The sequence below is a fragment of the Hyaena hyaena genome, unplaced genomic scaffold (assembly GCF_003009895.1).
Source record: "Hyaena hyaena isolate Hyena2069 unplaced genomic scaffold, ASM300989v1 scaffold_478, whole genome shotgun sequence".
Lineage (NCBI taxonomy): Eukaryota > Metazoa > Chordata > Mammalia > Carnivora > Hyaenidae > Hyaena > Hyaena hyaena.
In genome coordinates this window covers 1481705-1507831 of record NW_024081110.1, presented here as the reverse complement: position 1 = coordinate 1507831, position 26127 = coordinate 1481705, and the positions used below count along the sequence as shown (strand labels likewise).

At 38.9% G+C, this 26127-nt stretch overlaps 1 protein-coding gene across 1 annotated transcript in view; it reads right to left on the bottom strand.

Annotated features, from left to right (window-relative positions):
• Positions 1-633: 633 nt before the first annotated feature.
• ITGBL1 (integrin subunit beta like 1) overlaps positions 634-26127 on the bottom strand; it is a gene marked incomplete at its 3' end in the record, with an annotated part of 101224 nt that continues 75730 nt past the window's right edge. The window contains exons 3-6 of the mRNA XM_039254274.1: positions 16048-16194; positions 7372-7494; positions 3546-3686; positions 634-774 (exon numbers count right to left, since the gene is read on the bottom strand). Coding sequence (XP_039110205.1) covers positions 634-774; positions 3546-3686; positions 7372-7494; positions 16048-16194 — 552 coding nt within the window. The remainder of the gene's footprint in view (positions 775-3545; positions 3687-7371; positions 7495-16047; positions 16195-26127) is intronic.

Genomic DNA, 26127 nt, shown 5'->3' with positions numbered 1-26127 from the left:
TATAAATTATATCAAGGAATTAATGCATTCAATATCCATGAGACGGGGGCCTGGGTGGCTATGTCGGTTGAGCATCTGACTTCGGCTCAGGTCACGGTCTCATGTTTTGTGGGTTCGAGCCCGACGTTGGGCTCTGTGCTGACAGCTCAGAGCCTGGAGCCTGCTTCGAATTCTATGTCTCCCTCTCTTTCTCTGCTCTCCCTGCTCGCACTCTGTCTCTCAAAAACAAATAAACATTAAAAACGAAAATAAAATATCCACGCGAGCTATATTATCTGAAGTTTTGTAATATATGTCTGCAGCTGTTCTTGTGGTCCCCATCCTGGATGCTGTCACCTGGTCTGCTGGTTTTGTGCGCTCAGAGCTGAGTGGCCCATATCTGTAGGAGAAGGTTCTCTTTGGGGAGGAGTTAGCTGATTTTGGGAAAGTGAGGCCCTTACATCCCTTGTCTCTGCCCAATGTGTAAATTCTCTGAAGGGTTTGTAAGGCGCCAACGGGAGCGCTGTGAATATCAAACGCTTTCCATGCACAGATTCGGTTCTTTTACAGTTTCTGTGAGAACCACAATGAAGCCTCAAAACGGGCAAATGAAAATGTTTTCTATTTAAAAAAGCGAGTGAGGAGAACACGTACCTGAACAGAAGTCATCAGAGTATCTGTCATAGACAGCCCTGCAGTCTCTTTCATCACACTCACAGGTGGCCCCGTGAATATCTCCCCAGTCTCCAGTTGGGTCAACATCGTGGCACGAACATTCGCCACACACACAAGTCCCTAGATGGGAAAGCAATTGGATATGGTTTTCATGAAGAAACACCATGAAAGAAAGCATCTTACTTGTTGCTTTTTAAAATCTTTTGCTTACGGTGTGTACTTGGAAAATACATATATCGGAGAAAAACATTCTACAAAGGAAAAACACCATCTAACGTGGACAGTAGAGATTCTTTAATAAACAAAAGTTATTTTCTGTGTCTCTAGTTGTGTGGGTTGTGAGATGTGTCCTTAGCACGGTAGTGGCTTCTCTCCAAAGTAGCATCAAAACAATGAACACGAGTTAGAATCCTCGCCCTCAAGAAACCGGCAATCTATCATATGACAAAAGGAAACTAATGGAAGACTGTAGGGTCAGGTACCAAAGTGTAAAAGGTAGTTATACCTAGATTTCTTAAATGTATTTTAAAATATCTGTATCTGGGGGCGCCTGGGTGGCTCAGTCTGTTGAATGTCTGGCTTCGGCTCAGGTCGTGATCTCACAGTTCGTGAGCATGAGCCCTGCTCAGGCTCTCTGCTGTCAGCGCGGAGCCTGCTTCACATCCTCTGTCCCCCTCTCTCTCTGCCCCTCCCTTGCTCGCATGCTCTTTCTCTCAAAAAGAAAACAAACATTTAAAAAGATAAATAAAATATCTGTATTTTAAAAAATGAGGGGCGCCTGGGTGGCTCAGTCGGTTAAGTGTCCGACTTCGGCTCAGGTCATGATCTCACGGTTCGTGTTCGAGCCCCGCGTCAGGCTCTGTGCTGACAGCTCAGAGCCTGGAGCCTGCTTTAGATTCTCTATCTCCCTCTCTCTCTGACCCTCCCCTGCTCATGCTGCCTCTCTCTCTCTCAGAAACAAATAAAACATCTAAAAAAATTTTTTAAATGAATGCATGTGGTTTTCATAATAGTATAACTGAAGTGGGAGCAGAAGATGAGGAGAGGTATGTGCTAAAGTGAGTACAGCATGACACTGAATAAACCATTTGGGCAACACAGGACATTTATTCTATCCCGATTAGCTGTGTCTACAACGAAGGCTTTCTGGCCCTTGGAGATGGGCTAACAAGGAAAAGGAGGTAAGCCTGTGCAGGGATTGGTGTCTCTCTCACCCCAGGGAAGCAATGATGAGAAGAGATCCAGGGGAGATGCGGATGGAACCTTCTGAGAAAGAAAGGGCTCACTGCAGTGCTTCCCCCCAACTTGCCTCCGGGAAACCCCGAATCTCACTGCTAAGCAGCCCCATTTGAAACATGCTGCCTCCCAGTCTGCCTCTGCCAGATCTCCCTATCGGACAAGCTCGAAGCACAGGGAAAGAGAGGCAGGAGGTGAGATCGCAGCGGTTGGCGAGCGGGGTGTGTCTCTTAGAGCCCATCTATCCCTGCTGCAGAACCGGGCCAGTCCACAGCCCAGCCATTTCCATTTTGCTCCTCTTTCCTTTCAACATCTCATGGGAACACAGCCCACGCTTCCTATACTGACATCACGACGGTGATGACTGACCCTACTGAATAGAAAGAAGCAGGAAGAAACATGAATTAGTGGGATATATAGTCAGACCTACTCTGCATAAATTAAAAAGAGATTTTCTTTATGGTTTTTCTTCCAACTTCAGGCCTTTGGCTTTTCTTTCCCTATGCACAGAAACGTGGCCCATTTTTCTCTTCTGCATCAATTTCTTATGCCATTGTTTAAAAAGAGAAAATCAGTTGTATGTTAAGGTTTCCCACATAAGCATTATGTTAAAAAGCACCGTTCATTTACAGAAATTAAAAAATATAATTTTCCTACTTTCTCAATTTTGTAATATTATAGAAGGAAATATGGTCCCTTATTTATATTGTCAAGCAGGCAACAAATGGTCCAACATATTTCTCTTTTGTCTACCAGTTTAGTTACTAAGTGAAAAATGACAATACTTTCAAAGATTTCTAAGAAATTGTTTATTTATTTTTGAGAAAGAGAGCAGGGGAGGGGCAGAGAGAGAGGGAGACAAAGAATCCCAAGCAGGCCACCTGCTGTCAGTGCAGAACCCAACATGGGGCTCAAATCCATGAAGTGTGAGCTCATGAGCCAAAATTGAGTCAGATGCTTAACCAACTGAGCCACCCAGACACCCAAGTGTTTTCCAGGACTTTTAAAAAGTATTTAAATAAAACTAATTTGATTTGACATCAACAGCTAACTCCCTTTAAAAGACATTTTAGCAATACCAGTATAGTCTTAAAACTCATATCGAATGTCAGTCTAAACTTTATGTGGTTGTCTGACACACAGTTTCTATACCTGTCCCATATCATTTTTATTATTGCAGATAAAAGTTAAGTGACTCCAGATCAATTCTGTATTACAACCAAGCCTTCCATTTACTCATAATTAAGACAAAAGGGTTTCTTGAATGCTCTCTAGATAATTAGATGCTCATGCTGTCGATGGTTCTGTTTGTCAAGAGACATTTAACAGAAGTATCTACAAGAATACTTTGTATTGTCTTTTAGCTCTACTATGTTTTTTCTGGATGGCCGCCAAAGAAATTATAGTCCCTATGTTAACTATTTGTTCAGTGAAGCTGAAAGACCCACAGCAACTTTCTTATCTTTCTGCTTTGTTACTCAGTAACAAATAAGAAAGAGAAGACTGCCTGCATTGTAAATGTTGACTTACATCAAAGTCAAGCACTGTAAAAGACGACTTCCCTCCACACCCAAGGAAATACAGAGAAAAGGAGGGTTAACCATGAAGGGCTTTGTTTTCCTCCCAATTCATAGTAATGTGGATGAATGACACACCTCTGTTACTGCAGACTTGGCCATCTGGAGATGTGCATCTTCGCTTGCTCTCCCAGGGGGTGATATCACACTGGAATTCACATTTATCGCCATGCCAACCAGCCTCGCAGTAACAGTTTCCACAGTAACACTTTCCATGGCCTTTACCCAAAATGAATTTTATAGAGTGAGGGGGGGGAAGCAAATTTTAAAAGCAAAATTTACTTTCTGCCTGTTTGTGATCATTTTTGCCTTTTGAAATAATATACTCTATAATCCTTGCTTAAAATAATCAAGTAATGGATTTGCCCCTCGCACATCATGATTGTGCATACACCTCCATAATCACACACACAATGCAAAAGCAGGTGTCTCCTAATTTGTCCTAGCCAGGTAGCTGGTGAAAATGAAAGAAATTTGAAGAAATGACATGAAAGAATGGGAAAGGCTGGTCTACTACCCTTCCGATCTCAAGTGCATGCATCAGGGTCAAATGTATGCAAGCATTTGTGCTAAGGGCATTTCTTGAATTAGTCATCCAAGTATTTCATTTGAATTCAACCATTGAGAAACCAGTGGTACATATTTACTTGGAAGCACATTATTAATGACTGACTGGTTCCTAAACCAGAGGAGATATTTCACCTTTTCGTTCAACTGTGGCCCACAAACTGCTGTGTTCCACCATGTGGAAAAGAGGTTTTCAGTTCAACCAGTGTTTATTACTCCTTTAGGCCAATAAAGTAGCATGGACCCTTGGCCTCCCAATCAAAGCCCCCTCCTATTCATCAAGGGGACAGGATGTCCCATCAGTTTGTGTTCTAATGCCACCACACCCCTTCGGCTCCTTTTAAACTTTACCCTGCTCATTTGTACTTATGTCCAAGCCACCCCTCTTGAACTGTCACATCATTGCTTCTTGCATCCATATCTAGACATCCTACAAGTTCCCCAAAGTAGCAATTCTATTTACCTCAAGTCACTTCTTAGATCCTCCCTTTTTGTAGTTACATGAATTCCTAGTAGTATAGTTATGTAGTTACCTACCCAACCATGAATGTGTGTTTCTTCTTGTAAATATGATGAAAACAAGGGTCATGCTGGGTTTTGCTTAGTCTATTCTTTCTGTTTCATAGAAATTTATGTTTCATCAGAGTTTATAGCTAAAGTCTTTGTTCTTCCCTCTCTCTTCTCCTGCAGCCATAATCTCAGAGGGCCCTTGGGAAACTAATTGTGAGGTTATTTTTTCTTCCTAAACACTATGGCATTTCTGGCTCATGGCAAAAGTGTCTCACACAAGACAGGGGGATATACAATAGAATATTTTGGTCTCTTATGCTATTCCTGTCTATAAAAAGAAAAAGCAGACATACATCAGAGAGACAATGGGAGAGAGCAAGAGGAAGAGTAATATAGTGAGATATAAGAAAAGCACGGGACCCAAGCGCATGATGCCATGTTTTCTACCTAAATGAGCTGTAATTTGGGTGTCCATGGAAAACCTCTTATTAATCTAATAGTCACTGATCAATTCTACAACAAATTTTAATTTGTTCACTTAAACAAATGTAAAGGCTACCAAATGATTTCATCAGTAATAAAATATAAAAGCTATACCAATGATGTCTCTCAGGTACCCACACAAAATATCACATCCCAATGCTATGTCCTCAGGACACTGGAACTACACTGGAAAATAGCAAGACAACTGTGTGCTAAAAGCTTTTCTAGAAGTCAGTTTTTTCAAGACTTAACTTTTAAACTAGAATTTATTTCCTCTGTAATTTCAGGAAATTCATATAAGGTGCTACATAGGTAAGGATTACCCTGACATTTACAAATAATCCCAAATCTACATTCTTTACACTCAAATTATTTGTATATTTATAAAATTCAGAATGGAATCAGGGTTTTACTAAAAAACCATTGAGATATAGGTGAACAAGGAAAGAAGAGTCATGTAAAACTACACTTGTATGTAGATCTGAAAAATTAAGCAGATATCTTCACAACCCAAATGAAAATACTGTTAACAAAACACATTTGGATAATGGAGATAAAATATAAGCTTGGGGCAATACACAGTCCAGACAATAAATATCATTCTTTGCTTTGAGTAAACTGATGGAGCAAGAAAATCTCCTTTTAAATTGTTTTACTGATGGGCTGTAGAATCACCTCTTAACAGATTGGTTTCATGCGAATGAATGATGTGTGGAAAGATCTACAATTCCAGTCAAAGTCGCCACCAGAGGATATTTACCAAAGCGCTGGTGTTTCTGGTCAGAAACTTTGTGCCTTAAAATTGCTTAAGTCTCAAACAAATGGAGATAGTAAATAGCAAGGTTGGGAGTTAAACATTTCCTGTCGTGTTACTTCAAGTCCAATGTTTATATTTACACATGCAAATAGACTTTGCTTTGGTGATGTGTATCAAAACACAAGAGCCCCAAACATGTTCCCTTCCTCTTTGTTTTGGGTACATGATAATTGGAAATGAAACATCAGGAGGAGAGTAGATACATAATATTTGTGGGTAGATTTACCTAATTGTTCTAGTTATTTTGGATTGAGCCCACTCGCAGAACTGTCCGAGTAGCATCTAGCTTAGGTCGCTGCCTTGAAAAATGTAAATTTTGGTGTTTGTTTTATCTTGGTGGGTTGCACAGCAAGAAAACCAGAGAGAACCAAACAGACTTCAGATAAGAGTATCTGGATTATCACAAGATTTGAAGCTACAATTTGTTTTTGCACACAGAGGGCCAGGTTGGCCTAAGTCAGTGGCACCTTCCCTGTGGCTCTATGGTCCCCCGGCCCCACTGGCTCCTCATCCTTCCATACAAAATACTCTTCTGACATCACCCATCCTTGCAGGCACAATAGGATTCCATGGATTGGAATCATGTCAGAGATAAATCAAATAAGTGATCGCTTATTAATGGAGAGATGAGGCCAGATGCAAGCAGGCTAAAACTTTTAATACACAGTAGAGAAGAGTTTATGTGAGCTGAAGGGATGCTCATTGGTCTCTCCTCTCCTCTTCTGGGCTACCCATAGTTGTTGCAAATGTAAACTCTGGGAACAGGCTTGCAGATAGGTAAGCAGAAAAGGACACTTTGAGTGATGAGGAGGGGCCTTCTCATGGAGCTCCAAACTCCAGTGCCCAGATGCATTCTCCATGGGGAGGGGTCAAGAACACAGTCTTTGGTATCAGACACACAAGAGTCTAAGTTCTACTTTAATTGCTGGAATGACCCCGTGTACATTACCTAACAGATGGGAAGAACTTATTGCCGTGGTTGGCATTAGCAAGTGTGGCACATATAATAACAGGTACAGCAGAAAAATGGGTTGAGTGCTGTTCGTAGAAACATAGAAAAGATCATGAAAAATGGTATCTAGGTATGTGGTGGAGAGGGATAGATTCAAGGCTAATAACCCTATCAGGCTCCAATGTCTCCGATAGGACATGGGACTATTTAAAGGCTGATGATTTAGAAAGGGAAATAAAATGAAGCTAAAACATGCAGTTGAGAGACTGGGAGAGAAGAGGCAGAAAAACAGTGGCTGTGGTACACAGAGAAGATAAAGTACCAATAGGAAGGACCACTTTAGAAGCACACCCTTGCCTGTTGTCATCATGATCTAGCTCTCCTGTGGAAACAGTCTCATTTTGCATTTATGAAGTACTAGTCTACCCTCAGTGCCTTATATGAAATGTTTTCCAAATAAATACAAATTCAGATTAAATGAGTAAACTTAGTGCAGAAATTTATAGAGAGCTAAAAGTATTATAAAACAGGTCAAGAATCAGGTACTCTTACTAATTTCTGCGCAGTGTACCTACCTCCACATATTTCTTCCGTCTCATCGTCTATGCATTCTCTATCATCACACTCACAAAATTTACCGTAAACAAGGCCACTTCCATCTGGATTATCACACTTACACCTGCCACAGTGACATGTACCTAAACCATCAAAACAAAACAAAAATTGTTTGTCAGACGCATATAAGTGATAATGATTTTTTTTAAATAGGTTTCATGCCCAACGTGGGGCTTGAACTCATGGTCCTGAAATCAAGACCTGAGCTGAGATCAAGAGTCAGATGTTCAACCCACTGAGCCACGCAGGCGCCCCAGTAATTAATGATTTTTAATATCTTTCAAAGACAGAGACAATTCAAATCAATTTAATTTTCAGTTATGTATTACTGTGGGTATGAAGAGATAGATAACAAAGTTCTTTCTTGGTAATTATAGTATAGCAATTATATGTTATGGCACATAACTATCATCATTGACCTCTAATAGTTTCATTAATGTACGATTTATTTATTCATTCATGTAAATATGACCTCCCCAAGTACAGAGCTACTTTATACATGGCCATCCAGTCAATGCATGAATGACTATCTTCTGATTACACCTGGGTCTGAAGTGTACTAAAGCATAAAATTCTAAGCTTTGTAAGGGAAGTAGCCTTGCTTATCTTCCTCACCAGTATTTATTCAATGCTTTGCACAATATTTGAGCATACTCTTTATATAATAAATATTTGTGGAATTCATTAACAAATGCATAAATTAAAAACTTAGAATCTCCTAGTAATTTCACTTCCACAGTGTTAAAACTGATACATACATCCTTATGACAACAGGACCAGAGCAGGTTTTCTTAGGTATAGAGTCCCAAAACCTCACTGAAACCTCAGGGCAGCTCAGAGTGACACAGAGGCCCTGGAGTCATCTGGTCTACCACTTGCCGCACGTGTGTATACTCAGCCAGCTTTGAGGATTTGACAACAACCCCTGAGAGTGATTTCATTGACAGTAGAACATAATTCAAATAATATTGAGAAATAGAATGTTCATTTAATGAACTTCCTTTTTAATACTTATTTTTCCACTTTTAATTTATCATCATAACAATCAACATACATGCACCGAGATTTTACCACTCACTAGATAGCATCCTAGACTTTGGAAATGCAACGAGAGACCAAGTCAGCCAGAATCCTCCTCTCAGAGTTTTATATGAGTAAACCAATGTGATGAAATAAATGGAGAAACGCAAAATGTTGCAGAAGAGCTTAGCAGGGGATTTAACCTGCTGACAGGATTTAACCCTGTGACATGGTGGTCAGTCCCCAGGGAAGCAGCTCTGACATGAGGAACTGAGAGCAAAGTAAAAATAATGGGCAAGAGAAGTGAGATGGCGGAGAGGCCCACTTCCCACAAGAGACTATAGCAAAGGCTGTGAGATAAAAGAGGAAATGAGGAGAAAAAGTCAAAGATGGCTGGAACATAGAAAATGATGTGGAAAGAGGCATGAAATGAATATGGTAACTGAAGGTGCCGTTTATGGATGTGCTATAGGTCATGTTAAAGATTTCCAACCTTAATCCAAGAAAAAGTGAGAAACCATAGAAATATTTTCAGCCAGGGGGTCATGTGATCAGGGATGCATTTTTACCAGATTACTCTAGTTATTACATGAGGGATGAACTGAAAATGAGACACAGTGGACGTGAGGATGTGTTATTCCATTTGTCTGCAGGAAAGAAGACAGAGGCTGACGAGGGTGATGGCAGTGAGTCAGAAAGAAGCAAATATTCTTGGGGGTATTTTCAGGGGAAAGAACAGATGACTCAGTGACTGAATATAAGTGGTGAAGAATCAGGAGGAACCAAGGTGATACTGATATTTGAACTGAGCTACTGGATATTGGCAAGTGTGTGTGTGGTGTGCCCAAAAGTGCATGGATTTAGGATAAAGGGGATTTGTACCCAAGTCCAGGTTCTAGTAATCAATAGCTATACATTTTTAAGGCTGTTATATTCATCTCTAACTTTCAAATTCCTCATCTGCAAGTAAATCTGCTTCATAGAGCTGCTATGAGAACCCAGCAGTAAAGTATCATCCAGCCATCTTTCTGAAAACAATATTGTGTCCAGTTATGTCATAGGCTTTCAGAAAATGTTAGGTACTTCATCTCCTTCCAAGAAGATACTGAGTATTTGAGGCATGTTCCCAAACATTTCCTCCAGGCTCACTTTATATTGATGGACCCCATAATGTCCTGTCTTCATACCCTCTGCATGATTCTGATACCCAGGTCACTAGCAATTAGGCATTATATTTAAGAAATTTTTCTCTCATGGTTACATGGAAGTGGCGATTTTGCAGAATTTGAGCTAATTATTTTTCTTCCTTGAGAATACTCATGCATTTTACATTTATTAAATTTCATTTTGTGTGTTTTCTCCCTGAAAACTATTTTAATTTATAAAAGTTCATTTCAAGTCGAATTCTATATAATTCATGATATTGTCTCATCTCATTTTTTCTCTAATTATCACCTTCTTTTTCATTTTCACATTTATTCATGCTGTCTTTCAACCATCCACATATCCATTCATTACATTTTCTTGCTGCCTATTATATTGTTGGCAAAGTACCAGGTGCTATAGGAGATAATAAGATACAGAAAATTAAAACTAAGTAAATCATAGAGCAGGAAGATAGAGCTAGGCGATCAATCATTTTTACACATACATATGGGACCAGATGACACAAGGGCATTTGCAACAGATTTGTGACAGATGCTATATAGAAAGTATAAACCTCAGTCTGACTCTGCAAAGGAGGAAAGGCACAGTAAAGGAGCAAGTTCTTGAGTTGACACATGATGTATGGATAGAATTTCAACAAGTGGAGATGGAGAAAAGGCTTGTGATGTTGAGGAAGGAGACTCAGCTAAGGAGAAATGAATTTAACAACAGTGCAGAGTCTGGCTTGAGTTTGGAGAAGAGGGTCGGTTAAGGCAAAGAGTAGAGGATCAAGAATATTGGCTAAGGATTTTAGAATTTATCTGTTTGAATAGCACGAGACTCTCATGGTTGGGAGCGACGTGTGACATCATCAGGGCAGTGTACACAGTAAGCTGTTTTCAGGAAAGACAGGAAGGAACAGTCTCTACCTCTGAATTCTACATCTTCTCACTGACACCCCAACAGGCAGGCTTACTCCCATCCACGCATCTGAATCGTTCCTGGCTAATGTGGGACATTTACAACAGCTCAGAGTATTCCTGTCTCACCCACCGAGTAGAATTCACAACTGAGGCTCCAAGATACAACATACGGAAGCCCAGGCAAAAGTGACAGACTCCTGTGTTCATGTTATGTCATACTGCTTCTTTTTCTTGGTTGCCAGTGAGCTCAGGCTCTGGGATTGGTCTTCTGCTTTATGCTAGATTATTTTTGTTCTGACTTTTCATCCTCACTAGTACAGCTGAACTCTCTCTAGGAGGACTTCCCTGTCGGGAACGCTGCCCACACTCCTGTGTGATGGCGCTGGAGCCCCACTTTTCAGACTGTCCCTTGCCTTCTGCACCCCTACAGAGTCAGCTTCTGGAACATCGTTAGCTCCAGCTCCATCTCATCCTGCCCTGCAGTCTTCTGGCCAGTCCAGTTTCCTCCTCTTCCCCTTCTGCTCCAAGCTGTTTCCAGAAAGCCACATCATGATATAAGGGGAAAGATTAGTAGAGACAACTCAGAGCCTAATATAGTTGTAGGGTGGTGGTCCAGATCTAGGCTGGTAGAAATAGACATTAAAAGAAGCCATGTGAGACAGAGACTGCTAAAGTGAACTTGAAAGTCCTCTCTACTGAGTAGACAGTAAGAGAGAAAAGATTAAATGTAACACTGAGTATGAATTAACCTTTTGGTGAGACAATCTCACATCTAGTTATTTATCCTGAAAATATGTCTCCAAAAATATGAAAACACATACATCCAATTTATTCTCTGCATTAATATTTGTAATTTCAATATACTATAAAGTGCCTAATGCCCAACCATAAGAGATTGAGTGAATAAATTATGTCACCCTATAGAGCTGAGTCCTACGTAACTGAAAAAAGAATGAGGAAGATTTCTACATACTGATGTAGAGTGAATTCTGGAAGATGCTGAGTGGCAAAGCCAGAGTGCAAAAGAACATATATGACATGCTATTTTTTGTGTAGGGGATGAAGAAAAAGCCAAAATATAATAACACATGCATCTATTTATCTTTACAAAAAACAAACACACACAGATACAGCAGAATGTAGTAAAGCTGGTTACCTATCAGGTATGAAAAGAAGCAGGAGGGAAGGGTTAGGAAGAAAGTCATAATTCATTAAGTAGGCTTTTTAAAAATATAGTTTTGACTTTTGGAAGCATGTTCATGTTCAACATATTGTAAAATAAAATCAACAAGGATGGAAAGGAGGGGGACAAAAACTCTAAAACTGAAAGCCATCTGAAGTAAATAAGCTCAAAGTATTTCAAATGAGTACAATAACTATACTAAAGGGAGAGGAAAATAACAGAAATCCAAGTAACTTATGAACACAGCAATTAACTGAGTATCCCAATCTTGAGCATGACTGGGGTGGGGGTGGGGGAGTGGGAGAGGAGGTCACTTGCAAACAAATCCTAACATATTTGGTAGATTTGTCTTGTATAGTGGCATGCATGAAGCAATTCTAAAAACAATTTTAGGTGTAGTATAAGATTGAACAAATGAGCAAATATATCCATGAGGTTGGGAGCCAGAGTCCTTTCCCTATGAAAAATTAGACATGCAAATATGGAAGGTGAAAAACAGGAAGTAACCTTGTGGGGGCTGGACTGAAGTTGGATATATTGGTGTGAATTCATAATTTCTAAAATATGTATGTGTGTGTATATGCATAGACATGAGCATGTACATATGAATATGGACATATATACCTGTTCATGCGTGTTTACTAGCCTGTTTGCAGAAAGGGCCAAGAAGCAAATTTACCCCAGTAGAAATAAACGTCCCTAGAGTTCACATTTTTTATTCTACTACCATTCTTCACCTTAAAGGGACCAAGGTTCTTTAGTTGATTCCACAGCTGTGGCACCTCAGGTACAGTATGATTCTGGAATATCTTGTTATGCCAGGAAGGAAAGAATTGCCGAAACAAAATAAAAGAGAACAATGGAGGCACAACAAGGACTGAGAAGCTAGCTTGAAGGGGCTCCAACCGCCTAATCTGAGACAATCTGAGCACCAGAATAATTAAGTGCAATAATGAATAATAAACCATTGAAATAATGGGAATTGTGATACTGGACTGATAATAAATCACTAAGTAAATAAAATATCAAATAACAGGTAGAGGAGAGAAGACTCTTGCTTGTGGTAGAATGTTGAGTACCAACTGGTAAATATGGAGGGAATGTTTGGAGTGTGGAAATCATCATATTTCAGTCACCGGTGTAAACACTGGGTCAGGTGAAAGTCATCAGTGGATGGTAAATCAAGGGTAACTTTGATGAGGATGTGATATATTATCTTTTCTAAGTGTTTCCCCACAAACTGCCCATTTGTTACAAGGGCAAAATCAGTAATTACAGAGCTGAGACATCAGACAGCACCTTGACTGGGTGATCAAAATTAACTGTTGGGAGCCGTTTCTGAACTCATAGGTTGAGAAAGAACTCCTTGTGAGGTTAAGGTAAGTTGCAGGGACTCTTACTGTCAGATGGTGACCAATATCCACCCTCACCCAATTGTTTCTGCTTCGAGCATCAACCCCCAAGGCAACTTGTGATTGGTATTCGGAGTGACTTATTCTGGCCTTGAATATGCTGATTGCACTCTGTGAAGGAACCTATTGTAGGAACATCTCTTGTGATTATGGGAGCAAATATTTGTGTTTCCTGAAAGACCTGTTTTTCTTAATACTTCCCCTTAAACAAACAGGCTATTGACCTCTGCTCACAAAGAACTAACTTTGCCCTTTTGATGCTAAAAACATTGTCTTGTATGCTAAAGATACCTTCCTTCCCCATAGGATAAGCATCTAAATCCCCTACCTCAATCACTATTGATAAAGGTTATGCAGGAGTCTTCTACAAATCTATGTTCTGGGAAACTCTTACATATCAAAGAAATTTGTCATCAGAAATCATTGTCTGAGTGGGGCGCCTGGGTGGCTTAGTCAGTTAAGCGTCCGACTTTCGCTTAGGTCATGATCTCGCGGTTCATGGGTTTGAGCCCCGCGTCGGACTCTGTGCTGACTGCCAGCTCAGAGCCTGGAGCCTATTTCAGAGTCTGTATTTCCCTCTCTGACCCTCCCCTGCTCACGCTGTCTCTCTCTCTCTCTCTCCTAGAAATAAATAAAAATATTAAAAAAAAAAAAAAAAAGAAATCATTGTCTGAGGCAAATGTCACTTCTGTGCCATCCCCCAAATACTTAATTATAAAATAAATTTGATCCCCAGTCAGAGCAGAGATGCCTGCCTGGTGACCAGAAAGATTCTTGTGGCTCTCATCCCTCCCTCGCCGACACCGTCCATCTTTCAGGGACCCCTAGACCTGGCCAGAGCGGGATTCCAGCAATTAACCTCACCAGTGAAAGCAGATGGATAACATAGACTTCCGGATGACACATCCTGAGAACACAAAATCATCTATCTGGCAATTCAGCTAAGAATGTATGACATGAATCTAATCATGAGGACACATCAGACAAAGCCAAAATGAGTAACATTCTATTAAAAAAAAAGGGATGGAGACAATTTTCTTCAAAATTTTCAGTGCTATAATACCATCATCTATGGAAATGGTCCAGATGAAAGGAGGCTAACAAGAGATGACAGCTACAGAGAATTCTGCCCTAGACTAGAACCTATGCAGGTGGGGGAAATGCTGGAAAGGACATTGTTGGGTCAATAAATGAAAGTGGAATATGGATGGTAGATTACATAAAAGTATTGTACCGATGCTAAAAAAAGATACCTTTGTTCTATATCTTACCAAATATGTTTGATTATTTACTGAAACAATTCTGTAAATTTTCTCCTTTAAGGTATGTTAAGGTAGCAAATCACATGTTTAATTCCATAATGTTGAAACATTGGGATTCCTAATCTAACCCCTAGTTGGTTAAAAAGAAAAAAACTAGATCTGATTTTAAAAATAAAGAATAAATAAATAAATAAATCCAAAAATAAAGAACAAACAAACAAAACAATTCAAGTCTTATTATAACTGAAAGAAATCTGGAAAGCTGGACGTTCTCAAAATGAAGAGACTCTGCGGTAAGTGTACGTGTGCACTTGCCCGTGTGTGTTGGGAGGAGTAGGTGCTAGGAACTCGAGGTAGAAAAATCCTACTGATAAGACAGAAAAGACTGAGGTGCTGGAGAGAAGCAAGGAGGGTATCAGTGAACACAAAAATTGACCTGACTGTTAATTGACCCATCCACTCACACCTTGCTTTAGGTGTCGTCTTGATTTCTACTAGCAAAACCCTCTTACTGCATTTAATCTACACAGAGCAATTCACTGGAATCAAAGATTGTGGAAAGATCCTAGCTCTGAATGTGGGACTCCACCAACAAGGAGAGGAGCTTCAGGGAGGAAGATTCTCACTCTAGTCAAATACTTGCCATTAGCACACAAAACAATGGCTCACACCACGGATCTCCATAAGAATTACTTGAAGAGCTTGAAAAACCCACTACAGTCCAGACCATACCCACCAAAACAACTGAATCAAAGCCTCTAGCATTGGAAGGAGCATTCTCAAGTTCAACCAGCTTTGAGAAAAGCTCACTTTTGAGGTTCCATGTGCCCAAATATGAAAAGAGTATTTAAGTATAATAATACCAGATTAGTATTATTGAAACCAAAATCAGTTGTCTTGTTTTATATGGTTATGGTCATTAATTTTAACAGCTTCACTATAACTTTCTAAAAAACAGTATTAAATGACTTCTGTGAGATACGAAAATATTTTGGCCAAACGTAAAATCTTGACGTCACTCTATTCTTCCATGAGTTTTTTTTTTACATCCAATGCATCTAAAGCTTCTATCAAATTAAAAAAAAGTTGGTTCTATTTGATACTGAAGTATAAATTCAAAGCACCCTTGATCTGTAATAGAAAATAATTAAGTCAGTTTATATAAATCCTTTTAAAAAGATTTAATCCAGCATTCAAAATCATGGCTCACAATTTACATAAAATGTTGTTGGGGTGTTGTTTCCTGTGAATATCCTGCTTGAAGAAGGCATTTGGAACAGCTGGAGAGCATCAAACTTGCCAGTCTCAGCAAGATGACATTTTTTCCCTATTGATTTATCTGAATTTCATTTCAAAAAAATATACTCAAAAGCATTCTCTCTCAGAGGTCCCACATTTCTTGACACCTACATGTTTCCATTAAAACCCAAATTTGATTATTTAAGAATTTTCATAGGGGCACCTGGGTGGCTCAGTCGGTTGGGCATATGACTTCGGCTCAGGTCATGATCTCACAGCTCATGGGTTCGAGCCCCACATTGGGCTCTGTGCTGATAGCTCAGAGCCTGCAGCCTGTTTCAGATTCTGTATCTCCCTCTCTCTGACCCTCCCCTGCTCATGCTGTCTCTCTCTGTCTCTCAAAAAAATAAATAAAAACATTAAAAAAAAAGAATTTTTATAGAGTTCTTACCTGCATTAGAGCAGATGACATCTTGAGAATTCTTGCACATTTGGTTACTCTTTTTCTTTGTCAGGTCACAGTGAGTTGGGTACTGGCAGGCGTCCCCAAACCATCCTTCCTCACATTTGCACCTGCCACAGTCACACTTACCATGGCCTGAGGATTTAACAACATCCAGTTAGACTCAAATTGTTTTCCAAAGAAACCCATTATTGTAACAGAAAGCCTTAAGGGTGATGTTGGTTCAGGACTGAGCTATAATAAATTCAAACGCATGTACATTGTGGGGGCTGAGGGGTACTCCGACTGCCTACAGCATCATGGAATATGTGGATTTTGTTTCAATAACCAAAGTTGATAAATCATTCTAAAACCAGTCATTAATTTGTAGAGACCCTAGGATAGATCATAAGCCAGAAATTTGCTTATACACTTGGTCAGAAAATTTAACACTAAAAAACAAAGATCCCTCTAGCACCTCCACAGTTAAAACACAAAAGCCCAATAAAAATTATTTCCATGTAACTGCATTTATAATACATAAAACCACCAGCTCTGAGTAACAAATCTTACCTGAAACTTCACTAAACTGAACATTGGCCCTAGATTTATTGGAATTTAGCATGTAATAAAGTTTAATGGACATAATTAAATACCACCTTGGGATAAGATTGACATGAGAAAGAAGTATATACTTTGTTTCTTAATAAGAAAATGTGGTTTAAGAATCAAAAGGGTTAAGGGCCATAGTCATCTACCTCCATAGAAATTACTCTGCTTTTCATGTTCTTGAGTCAACACTGGGCTGTTTTATTGTTATTATAATTAACTGTATTAAGTCTTGGTTAATGAATGCTACCACTGTTTATATTGACTACACACTAGTGAGATCGAAGTGTAATATATGTACAATACTTGGCTCCTGTCCTCAAGTAACTTTAAAAGTTCAAAGTTGAAGCCAATATATAAAGGAGGGGTTATCCTCGGCCAGAAATATTCATCAGACCTTGTGTTAACTTGAGCAATATAGTCTCCTATAGAAATAAGAGGAGAGAGACTCTCTGAACTTCCTTGACCTTTAACTGAGCCTTGAAAGGTGAGCAGAGTTTGAATGGGCTGCAGGGAAAATATTCTTATATTACTCAAAATAATAATGCTATGTACCAATGCCTGAAATTCAAAGACCACAGTGGAATGGAATCATTGATCTGGTGCCAGTAGTCATTCAGTGTGGCAGCCAAAATCCACATGATGAGGTCCAGATGGTCAGTCAGAATGAATGGCTCGGAGGCTGTCTCATTTGGGCATGTTCAGCAAAGCCTGAATCTATGATTGGTTGTGACTTTAAACCTTTTCTGAATGTTGCCCAGTCCATGTAAATGTTTCTATTCCTGTTGCATTTCTCAAATTAATTATTCTTTTTTGCAAACAAAACCTTGCATGCACCCTAATTGTAATTCATTTTATCCAGTGCACATTACTGTCAAATTGATTGTATCATTTTGCATTCCTGTCTGGCCCTACACAATATTGTCAATCTCGGCCAACTTGGTATCATTTACAAGCATAAGTGATCTCTCCTGCCAACCATCCAGTCTATTTATAAATTAAGCCAAATTCTTGAAGTGGCTAGGTCTCTTTTTGCAAAGAAGTGTCTTGGTAACTATAAATACTCTTTTATAATATTAGTATATTAGGTCGAACCACATGGGATCACCATTATTATTAGTTTAATATCAGCTATTTCTTATGGTTCATCCCAATAAAAAGGTTTTATCTAAACAGCAAAGAAAATAGAAATGACTTAGAAGATAATGAAATGCAGTAGCAATGATTTGCTGAATCTGGAATAAAAGAATACTCAATGTTGCTTTTGGATGGGATGTCTCAGATCCTAACCAAAGGTATATATAACAGAGATGGGTGCCGGTGGGTAGGCTAAAGGTTAGAGATTTGTTAAAGGTGGGAGATTTTAAAAATAGCAGAAAAATGTACAGATGATAGGAAGAGACCCAAAGAAGCATCAGGGGAAGCAATATTCTAAGGTGCTCACATCCCAAAGTTAGCTCATGGAGGTCCAGGTTCAGAAATTTCTCCCATAAAAGGTTCTATGATAAAATGAACATGGGAAAGAGTCACACTATATTTTTCTTTTAGTGGGTCATGACATCAATCAGCAAACTGAAGCTTCTTCATGTCCTGTCATGAAAAAGCTGTTTAACTTTGGCTCAGAATACATAATGTTTTTTTTTACTAAGTTGTCACTTTTTTCTCAAAAACTATATAAATTTCCTAGACCACACTTAGAGCAATGCTGTATTAGATAATGTGCTTCCAGCTTTTCATTAACATCTGATCAGAGGTGAAGAAGACAGCCAATGTAAGACAAGGTCATCTGCCTTTATATTGTTTCTAAATTTTATATCCTTTATTTAGGAAAGTGAGTAGAAATCCATTTTTTTCACTGTCAAGAATTATCAAGTAATACCCTGTATGACCTAATTTGGAGCTAATTATATAATTTCTTTAAGACAGAAAATACTCTTCAGACCACTTTTACTCTTCCTCTATGGGTTAATAATTTCTTGAGCCAAGTCCAAGGGAATTAGATTGCTACATTATTGTACTTATAGGTCATCTCGATTGCAGTGTCAACAATATGACTTTCAAAAACATTCTATTTTTCAAAACAATGTATCCGTTGGGAATGATGGCCCAGGAGAACCAAAGCAAAACCCCTATATCCTAAGTCCCAGAAGAGGGCTCCTTTTGTCCAAGGTTGAAGGTCTTTGCCAGCTACGTGAAATCCTAACCAGCAAAGCACTCACCACTCCTGGCTGTCTAGGCCTCTCTAAGTCTGTTTCTTCTCTAGAGAACACTTAGAAAATGCAGTCTTGAAATGAACAATCCAGGATGCTTGGCAATAAATTGCTGCCCTTCAAATAAGTTCCCAAGGAGTCAGGGGAAAACACACACACAAAACAAGTATGTCAGAGAAAGGCCAAAGCAACTCCTGCCAAGGTAACAAGAAAGAAAAAGCAAAAGGCCAACCCTGCTGCTTCCAGGGTCGGCAGCAGAATCGCCAGTCACTAGAAAGGGCCAACAAGCCATAGTGGAGGGTTAAATCCAGTAGGGTAGCCTCCTGTTCAGGGAAGAATGTGGAGGCTTAGCCGGCTTTCTCCAGTGCTTCCCAGAGGTGAGCTAAGCCCTGCCTTGATCTCCACTGATAAAGGAAAGGCACCCCAACAGACAGAAATAAGTCGCTTTTGTGATTCTTTAACTCGCATCAGCGGCTCCACCATTACTTCTGGATCCCTTTTACCTTGGGAAGGCAAAAAGTCATCTAGTGGATGAATTTGTTACGTTAGTGAACAATGGAGAAGTGGCTGCTTTTTATTTTTAAATTAAAACAAAGTGCAATCAAACAGATGTAAAGACTTTGCCAGTGTTGAAGAACTTTAAAAAAAAAAAAATCTATTAGCCATTTGTATATACCAATGGAAGAGAATTGCACCTCTTTTCCAAATAAAAAATAATAATAAAGGCAAAGAAGAGAGGAATGAACTCTCCTCCAAGTCTTCTGATATTTGGGGTAAAAATAAACTGCCACAACTAATGTGCCTATCATATTAGCCATGTATCTGTGGCTTCAAGTCTTAAAAAGGTAAAAAATGATAGATAGATAGATAGATAGATAGATAGATAGATAGATGCATACATACATACATACATAGATGCACATGCAGGTAGGTATAGGTATAAGATGAATGGATAAAGGTGATGTGGTATATGCATATGTGAAATGTTACTCAGTCATGAGAAACAAAGTCATGAGAAAGTCATCCTGTTGTTTAGAACAACAAAGATGGTTCTTGAGGGCATTATGCTAAATCTGAGAAAGACAATCACTATATGATCTCACCTATATGTAGGAATCTTAAAAAAAAAAAAAAAAAAACAACCATGTAGGAACCTAAAACACAAACAAACAAACAAGAAAACCCAAGCACATGAAAAAAGAGATCTGGTTTGTAGTTTCCAGAGGCAGGGGGTCAGGGACGGACGTTGGAGGAGGGTGATCAAAAGGTACAATTTCCAGTTAGAAGGAGTGCTCGGTACGTAATGTACAACACGAGGTCTAGGTTGGCACTGTGTACGGCACATGCAAAAATTATTAAGAGAATGGAACCTAAGAGTTCTAATCACAAGGAAACAATAAAACATTGTGTACCTGTATGAGACGATGGATGTTAATTAAACTACCTGCGGCCATTTCCCAATGCATGTAAGTCAAGCCATCACACACGGTAAACTTACACAGTGTTGCATGTTAATTATTATCGCAACAAAACTGGAAAATCCTGATTATTAATTATTATTTCATGAATACTACTGGCAACAATTTTATCATTTAGATTTTAACATTTAGATGTGAAAAAATGATTCTCTCTGAGGGTCAAATAAGCTAGGTATACCACTCTAGAGCCTCATGGCAACCCCAAAGGAGACATTTTAATTTAAGCACTCGGTTGGCCCTGCAAATCCATTCGTGTTGGTCAAATATGCAAATTCCCATGACCTGCACTGTGTCCTATTTTCCAGCACATTCAAGCAAGCTCACTTAATAAGCTCAAATTTTCTCTTATTCTTTCACATCCACTATATCACCATCCTTCTCTAGGTATAAGAAACAAAAGAGCTACCTATGCAACATCTAGAATTGAAGAAAAGATTGTGAAAGGATCCCTTATTGAATATTACAATTATTTCACAGTTTGCAATAGAAATTCTGACTCTTTTCAGGACAGGAGCATCAGTCCCTGACTTGCTTCTCAGGCCAAACAAACAAACAACAAAAAAAAACTTCTTAGACACTTCTGCTTCCCATTCCTAGGAACAATGGAAGAATTTTGTGTAGCAGAGAGCTTTGCCCTAGAAAATAAAAAGGTCTGGGCTCTAGTCCTGCCTTGACATTAATCAGACATGTGATCTTGATCAGGAAATTAGTAGACAGGAAAGGGACAATAATAATTATTAGCTTCCAGGTACCATGATAAGTACTTTATACAGGCTAGTCTGCTTTATTTTCATAAGGAGTCAGTGAAATAGATTTTGTTTCCCAGTTTTACAAAGAAGAGGAGTCAAGTATAACTAGCTTGCTGAAGGTCACATAGTTTACAAGCTGTAAAGCTGTTTTTTCTATTACAGCCAACATTATCTGTTTAGTTTCAATGCAACAGACTTGAAAGGACCCCTTTTGTTCTAGCAAAGAGGTGGTGTCTGTAAAAGCCATGGATTGGTGGCTTGACAGCAGTGGTCTACTTCTTGCTGTTTCCTTTCGGAACTCACATGCCCAGAACTGGATTATTGATAATCCTTGGTGAAAGAACTCCTAACAGTAAAATTATCAGACTTTACTCTTTAATTAAATAATGCTAAAGTTGTAGATAAAAGAATTCAGGCACTTAGTCACCTAATTTCTTTAGGACCTCAGTGCTCAGCAGCAAAACTAACAGATTGGACTAAGCAATCCCCAGGTCCCTTTCATCTTTAAAACTCCATACTGTAGCCTCAATTACCTTCTATTTCTCATAACAAAACACTTTCTTCAAATGGGGCACTCGACATATTAAAACAGGGTAGCATTAAATATTGTTAGCAAATCTTGTTTTCTACTGAAAACAATCATGACGCAATATTCTACTTGTTATCCAAAGCCCCCATTAAAATATTGCAGATTATCCTGCTATGTCTATTTTTAAAGAGAATATGGGTTGAATATCAATAAATTTGGGGGATTTGAAATTAGAATTCTGGTCATTTGAGACTGAGGGATGAGATAGAAATTATAGTAAAGTAAGACACAATATTTTGATTGAATCTTAGGTCATAAATTTCATAAAGTCAAAGAGATAATTATGTATCAAATTCACACACGGACTCACGCATAAGCTTGGGGATTCAGAAATCCAGCTGTGAGTATAGATTCTATCACAGCTGGCCTTGAGACCTTCAGCAGATTAATCTTTGAATTTCTCTGGCCTTGTCTTCTTTGTTTTAGGTCTGGGAGGTTGAATTAATGTGAACTCAGTAGTCCCCAAGGGAGGGAGGGCCAATCTCCTTACGTGGCATTAGTGGAACTTTCTTCCCTGTTGATTTCATCTATACTTCCCAAGAAGCTGGTGTCCTTGCCTACCTGCAAACCCATGACAGTAAGAACATGTGCTGTATTTCTCAGGTGTCTAGAGAGAAAGACAGAAGGGAAAGGCCTCAGGATTAGATGAGGGAAGTTCTCCATTCTCTTTGCCTCCTTCCGGCTTCCACTCCTAACATTCTATTCATCAGAAAACTTTACAGAGATTCCTTCACTTTCTTCTGCAATAAAAAAAAAAATAAGTAAAACAATAAATAAAAGAGGCCTCTCTTCCTTGAGTTTTGGCTTTGGCCTATTGTCCTCTGTTGGGGTATTTTATTCAGAAGTGTCTCTTAGTATCAATGGCACCAAGAATCTCATAATGTTGTAACCAGGACAGGAGACCTGAGACTGGTGAAATCTTAATTTTACTAAAGAAAAAATGAAACTCCATACTCACCACTGCCTCCGTCTCCATTATAGATAAATATGTGTGCCAAGGAAGGTGGTCAGTGGAGATACATATGTGTGTGCATGTATGTATGTGTGCTTATTAATACATATGTATTCATATATGTATGTATGTGCATGTATAAGACTTAGTAAGACTCTAAATTTTGTCTTTTAATATGAAAGCATGGTGAGATGGTATTTAGCATCCTTCCTAATTTTGACATTTCTTTCCGAACTTTTTGTATGTGTATCTTTAAGGAAAATTAATAATATTCTTCACCTGTTAATGTTAAATTTCTTCATCTCAAGTTCTATTGATTGTCTACAGAGCAAACTCTATATATTCCCTTATTCCTCACAGCCATCAAGGAACTGTCCATCAACTTGGTGACATTCTGTCTCTGCCACACAGTGGTGTAACATAAGGCCTCAGAGCACATACATATGGGTAAATTCCATTTTTGAAATGTTATCAAGAGTTTTGAGACAATTGATTTAAGTAATAGCAACGACATAAGAAAGATTTTATTTCTTAAGCTAAGTCATGGAGGCATCGTATTATTTTTTTTAATCTTTTACACTTCATGATAATATTTCACTCAAAAACCTGAAAAGAAAAAAAAATATCTGTTAGAAACAATACTCCTGTAATTAATGTTAAAGAGTAGTGTTTTGGGACTCTGGGGACATTCAGGAGATGCCAGAACCTTGACTCATACCCATAAGACACCTCACAAAAAAGACAGAGTACTATTCACCTTTACAACCTGAGGGCCTATGAAGAGCCAGGTACACTGTGCTTGGGTATCTGAATACATGGACACTATCATCAGAGAGCTATATGCTGAGCTAGTGTGCGAGGTGCACAGAGGAGCTATGAAAGGGTCTCCAGGACGGGTCCTGTCCCCTGCTTCCTGCCCCCTCCAGTGGAGTGAGGTATGGGACACAGAGAGATAGAGTGGAGATCCCACTCTAGATCCTTGGAGAAGCCCTGCACATCTCTGGGCCAGCCTGGAACAGTTCCAATAAACAGAAATGGCTGTGGAAGCCATGAGTACATGTCACAGGCCAACACGTGTCCTGCTGACCCAGCATGGAACAGGAAGACAATCACAATTTTTTGCAGAAGGAAGTCTACTACCTGAAGAGTGCTTGTGGTAAAAGTGAGTGGACAGAATTACAAAAACTGCCAATCAGAGATCAAATAGAAAGCACAGATGCAGTAAATGGCAGATGGGACAGAAGCCAGCAACCACAGAACTGGACATGAGCAGGGATAAGGAGGCAGTGGCAGCTGACCCCCAAAGACCTTCTATCTCCACTGACCTTGTCATTTTCACTCAAGGGAAAATGCCAAATGATGGAGTACACTAGAATCAAATTAAGTAAGATTTTTATCATTGGGCATGATAAGATTTTATCACTGGGTGGCATGGGAGCTGATATAAATTGAATTATGGTTCCCTCCCAAATTCACAAGTGGAAGTACTAACCCTAGTACCACAGAATGTGGTCTTATTTAGGCAAGGTCATTGAGATGTAATCAGTTAAGATGCTGTCATACTGGAGTAGGGAGAGTCCTCAATCTACTATGACCAGTGTCCTTATAAAAACAAGAAATCTGGACACAGAGAACACAACATGAAGATGAAGACAGAGATCGAGACTGGGGTAAGGCTTCTACAAGCCAAGGGACACCAAAGATTGCCACAAACCACCAGAAGCCCAGGAGAGAGACATACAACAGATTCTCCTGCTGATACCTTGATCTGAGACTTTTAGCTCCCAAAACTGAGGGACAAAAATGTCTGTAGTTTAAACCATCTGGTTTTGATATTTTGTTATAGCAGCCCTAACCGAGAAATACAGGAGAGTTCAAGGAATGATTTCAAAGAATTACAGAAAAATAAAGGTTTATTATTTTACATGTCTGAGTTTGTGGCTTGAAAAAGTAATTTTAATCCATATGCTTCAGAGATGACTATAAATAATGGCTGAGGTTGTACCTACTATAGCCAAGGCCATCTCTGAATGTCTCAGGCAAAAATCTCTGAAGAGTATATATTGCTCTTTATTAACTTGCGTCTAAAGTAGACAGGAAAACAATTTAGTAGAAGTCCCCCTTCTAATGAAAGACACCGCTTAGGCAATCACTGAGAAACAGACCAAATGATTCTTTATGGTGTATGTCTCTGTTCATTCTACTTAAAATTCCTCCATTCCCCAAACCATGTTTTCTAGAAAATAAAACCACTTCCTTCACCTGAAAAGAATACCACACCTCTCCTTCTGGCTCAACTGCACTACTGAATTCCTGTGGGCTGCGCAAACTCTTCCCCACATAAAGCTTTCAAGCTATGCCCAAGAAGCAGACTTCATAAAGAAAAGTCTGAACTTTTATAAAGAGTTTTTGTAAAGTCTACTTTTATAAAATCTGTTTTTTAATAAAGAACTCTTTTATTGCCCCTTAAATAAGTCTGTGCCAGGGCTAAATCACAGATTATCTATGATCACCTCATAATCTTCAAATGTTATGATCAAGCAATTTTTTGGAATGTTATTTTTTCCTCATACAACTAAAAAGGAGCAGATGGCAACAATTTATTTTTTTATTTCCTTCTCAGTTCAAAAATTAACAAACATTTATATGTTCAGTTAACTTTATTATAAGTCTACTAATTGCAATGATTTCTATTAACTCAGTAACTCCCTAGGGTACCTCTGCTCTATGCTGTTATAAAGTAGGTAGTTAATAAAAGTTGTTGACAATTTGGTTGACTTGATTGGGAAATAAAATGAAAACTTTCTCTTCAAGCAGGTAAAAGGACATTAAATCATGCATTTTCTACAATATAAAGATCAGTCACCAGAAAAATATGTATCAGTCGTTGGCATGGAGACTAAATTGAGCTCATTGCTATTCATTTTTAAAACTCTTCAGAAACTCAAGAAGTATTTTATAAAATTTAAAAAGCAATTGATGGACAAGGTAAGAATACTTAAAAATGAGTTGTCCCTTTACATTTCCTTAAAAAACGTTTAAATCTAGATCAGTAGACAAAAAATTAAACTGCAAATAAAGCCATTGGGTAAGCAATTTTTTATTTTTTAGGACAGAAGACTCTGTCACTCTGTTGGGATATCCCTACCCCATTTCTTTAGGAGTAAAATCTAGACACAGCTTATCTGACAAGCAGAGCTCTTCCGGAAATCATATATATTGGCAGAAGAAAGGCAGACTGTACTGAGGTGTGCATTTAGGTGACCGAAAGGAAAGGAAAAGTTAGCTACAACAGCCTGTTCACTCATTTAAAGCCAAACCATCAGGAGAAGTAGAAAAGAGTGTGCCAACTGTGGTGGTGGCCATAGCTCCAAAGAAAGGAATATCTTCATGTGAAAATATGATCAGTTCAAAACTGACCCACTCCAGTCCAGAATGCCCTCTCTGTTCCTAACTCATGAGCTACGCCATTCCCCATTCTGAAAGTCTACAGTTATCATAA